Below are 4,091 nucleotides of genomic sequence, written 5' to 3'. Positions count from 1 at the left end.
CAGCTCCATGGACATCGACCGCCCCGGCGACGGGAGGTGCCAGCCCATCGAAATCCCCATGTGCAAGGATATTGGCTACAACATGACGAGGATGCCAAACCTGATGGGGCACGAAAACCAAAGGGAAGCTGCCATTCAGCTGCACGAGTTTGCCCCCTTGGTGGAGTACGGGTGCCACAGCCATCTGAAATTTTTCCTGTGCTCCCTCTATGCCCCGATGTGCACGGAGCAGGTTTCTACCCCGATCCCAGCCTGCAGGGTGATGTGCGAGCAGGCGAGGCTGAAGTGCTCCCCGATTATGGAGCAGTTCAATTTTAAGTGGCCAGACTCCTTGGACTGCAGCAAACTGCCCAACAAGAACGACCCCAATTACCTGTGCATGGAGGCCCCCAACAACGGATCGGATGAGCCACCCAGGGGCTCCAGCATGCTGCCACCCATTTTCCGTCCCCAGCGGCCCAGCAGTGGCCACGATCTGCAGCAGCACAAGGACAGCCTCAGCAGAACGTCCTGTGAAAATCCTGGCAAGTTCCACCATGTGGAAAAGAGCGCTTCCTGCGCGCCGCTCTGCACGCCAGGGGTTGATGTTTACTGGAGCAGGGATGACAAACAGTTCGCTGTCATTTGGATTGCCATCTGGTCCATTCTGTGCTTCTTCTCCAGTGCTTTCACTGTCCTCACTTTTCTCATAGATCCTCAGCGTTTCAAGTACCCCGAGAGGCCCATTATCTTCCTCTCGATGTGCTACTGCGTCTACTCAGTGGGGTACATCATCCGCCTCTTCTCAGGTGCTGAGAGTATTGCCTGCGACAGGGACAGCGGCCAGCTCTATGTCATCCAGGAGGGGCTGGAGAGCACTGGCTGCACCATTGTGTTCCTGGTTCTGTATTACTTTGGTATGGCGAGTTCCTTGTGGTGGGTGATCCTGACTTTAACGTGGTTTCTGGCGGCTGGGAAGAAGTGGGGGCACGAAGCAATCGAAGCCAACAGCAGCTACTTCCACTTGGCAGCGTGGGCCATCCCGGCCGTGAAGACCATCATGATCCTGGTCATGAGAAGGGTGGCTGGAGACGAGCTGACAGGGCTGTGCTATGTTGGCAGCATGGATGTGAATGCCTTGACGGGGTTTGTGCTCATTCCTTTGGCTTGTTATCTAATCATTGGCACTTCTTTTATTCTTTCGGGGTTTGTGGCCCTTTTTCATATCAGGAGGGTGATGAAAACAGGTGGAGAAAACACCGACAAGTTGGAGAAACTTATGGTGAGGATTGGTGTCTTCTCAGTCTTGTATACAGTGCCTGCAACTTGTGTGATAGCTTGCTATTTTTATGAGAGACTGAACATGGATTATTGGAAAATTGTGGCAACTCAACAGAAATGCAAGATGAACAATCAGACTAAAAACTTAGACTGCATGATGAATAACTCTATCCCAGCAGTAGAAATTTTTATGGTCAAGATTTTTATGTTGTTAGTTGTGGGCATTACCAGTGGCATGTGGATCTGGACTTCCAAGACTCTTCAATCCTGGCAAAATGTTTGTAGTCGGAGATTAAAGAAGAGAAGCAGGAGAAAACCCGCAAGTGTTATTACGAGTAGTGGAATCTACAAAAAACCTCAACATCCACAGAAAACTCACCTTGCAAAGTATGAATCAACATTACAACCGCCCACCTGTGTGTGACCAGGTTTTAGAAAAGACTGTATCTCACCTTACAGATTTACAAATGTCCAAGTAGCAGTCAGAAATTTAAAAATGAATGGTGCTTTTTTTGTCAGAACAGTTTAATATCTCAAGGCACAAAAATGTATCATGCTGAATTCAGGACCTGGTGAAAAACTGAAGGTAAACGTACTCATGGAAAGGTTTTCAGTGAAAGAAATACTGTGAATTAAAACAGTCTCTTCTGTTACTAATTCGTAGTTAAGGATTACATCCATCCCTCAGATTAAAAGAAAAACAACGTAAAAACAAAACCAAACACAACGACCAACACCTATTTAACTTTTTCATGTAGCTGGGCTGGATTTTCTTCAGCTTTCTGAGTAACAAGGTATAGTCAAGTTTTATGGAGCAATGGTTTGATTTTAAAAGTGCCCGAGTGAGCATTGTCTCTCCAGGGACACTGAGGTCCCGAGGAGGCCTGTCCAGAGCAAGGATGCTCTCTGGGAAAGCAACCTCCGTGCTAACGTTAAAATCCTTTACAACTCCTCCGAGCCTACTGGGTTTGGAGTGCCTAAAAATAGGCTCAATCTATAATGCTCACCAATATTCTTTCACCAAAAGAGAAACTTCCTGCACCAGACACAAACTTTGTGAATAAGAATAATGTGCAATACATTTTTTTTTCTTACCATGACATGAAAAGAGAAACAAGTATTTTGCTGTACATAAAGACAACAAAAGAAATCTCTTAACAAAAGAACTAAGAGGTCTAGTCCTCAGAAACCCTTTAGTGTTACATTTTGTGGCTTTTTAATGGAAATCAAGCCAATGTTATACACGTTTGGACTGATTTGTGCAAAAAAAAAGGGGGGGATCAATTCAAAGAGACCCAAAGGGCTTATTGACTCTTTCTATTGTTAAACAAATTCTCACTATGAATAGATCAAGAAGCACTAGATTCTGCAAAGGGAAGCTTTGTATAGAGTGATGCTCTTTACTGTGCTGGGGGTGCACAGTTTTGTGCTGTATATATTTGTAATATACAATTATTTTTCATGCTCCACTATTTTATTAAAAATAAAATATGTTCTTTAGTTTGATAATTTTGTGTGTTCTAAACTTTCTCTGATGTGCTTTGTGGTTAATAAACTTGTTTCCTGGATTATTTGATAAAAGCACACTTTGAATATAATAGTTGTTGTTATACTTGCCTGCAAGTACAGATAGAGAGAACAGTAACTTACTCGAAAGAAATTGCAAGTTGGAAAGAAATAAATGGATTTTGAAGTTGCACCTTTCTGTGAGCCTCTGCAACTGAGAAGAGTGAATGGGAAGAAGCTTTAGTGATGTAAAAAGCTGCAGTGATGTAGAGCAGTACCATGTTTACAAAGCACTGAAATTACAGCAGTGATCCTCGGTTGACACCCCTTTAAAATCTGCATAGGCTACGTTCAGCATGTTGAAGATCGCTGGCTCACTCCACGCAGCTGCAGCGCAGTTCAGGCTCTGCCCTTCAGGGAATTTTTCCCCCTTTCTAACACCATGGAAAATATCACCATTTGTGGAAAGACTTAGGGAAGACTGGGAAGTACAAATGCAGGATTTGAATGCTACTTCAGGGAAGTTATCTGATGAAGCTCAAATTGTAAATACATTTCCAAGAAGGTTCTAGTGGAGTATGATTTTGTGTGAATGAAGTTTTCCATGCAGTTTTCCAGTTGGTGACCTGGCTGGGTGATGGCCTGGTGAGGCAGGGAGGGATAGAACCTCACACAGGCTGCTCTAGAAAAGCCTCTGTCAGGGCTCCCATCACAGGGAGAGCAGAGGTCTTGATGGACTTGGGGAGAGTGGGGATCCTTGGGACAGTCATGCTGTGGCTGGGAATTTTCCAACGAAAGGTTCTTTAGTAGTGGTCTGGTTTTTCAACTTATCTGTGCAGTGTGACAGATAAATTTGTGCCTTGTACTCTTTTTAAGTGTTCCCAGCAGTGACGAGGAACTTGAGTGACAGAAATGATCTTGCAGGTATTATTAATAATCTTTATGTCTAAAGTGCACATATATAAAGTAGCTTTTGATATAAAATTTATCTTTTGAGGAAGAGAAAATATCTTTTTGCTCTTTTGTGCCAGTGTGCCACTGTTTGACACACAGCTTTGAGATGCCCTGGAAGTTAATCCTGGTCAGAGGATGCTGTGCTGGAGCCAAAGCAGGACATTGCACTAAACAAATCCACTTCTGAAACTACTGAATTAATGCCTGTGCATCTGCATATGCTCTGGCTAAGTCAATGGCGTGAGATCCCGAGAAATAGAGAGTTTTAAAATCTGAGCATTGCAGATTGCTGCAGGAACCCTTCAGGTGTGGGTTTTGTTACTGTGTGTGTCCCCTTGCCAGGGACGTGTGTGCCTCACACGAAATGAATC

At 44.3% G+C, this 4,091-nt stretch overlaps 1 protein-coding gene across 1 annotated transcript; it reads left to right on the top strand.

Moving 5' to 3' along the window:
• The first annotated feature begins 6 nt into the window (after positions 1–6).
• On the top strand, positions 7–2,959 carry FZD10 (frizzled class receptor 10). The gene has a single exon (XM_017734752.1). The coding sequence runs from the start codon at positions 8–10 to the stop codon at positions 1,682–1,684; it is 1,677 nt and encodes a 558-aa protein (XP_017590241.1). The 5' UTR covers position 7; the 3' UTR covers positions 1,685–2,959.
• The last annotated feature ends 1,132 nt before the right edge of the window (positions 2,960–4,091 follow it).

The sequence above is a fragment of the Corvus brachyrhynchos genome, unplaced genomic scaffold (assembly GCF_000691975.1).
Source record: "Corvus brachyrhynchos isolate BGI_N302 unplaced genomic scaffold, ASM69197v1 scaffold114, whole genome shotgun sequence".
NCBI lineage: Eukaryota > Metazoa > Chordata > Aves > Passeriformes > Corvidae > Corvus > Corvus brachyrhynchos.
Note: the sequence above shows the minus strand (reverse complement) of the source record. Positions and strands in the feature narration are given on the sequence as shown.

What these genes read in the sequence shown, in the direction of transcription:
- FZD10 (XM_017734752.1), top strand. Translation starts at nt 8, where the DNA reads ATGGACATCGACCGCCCCGGCGACGGGAGGTGCCAGCCCATCGAAATC.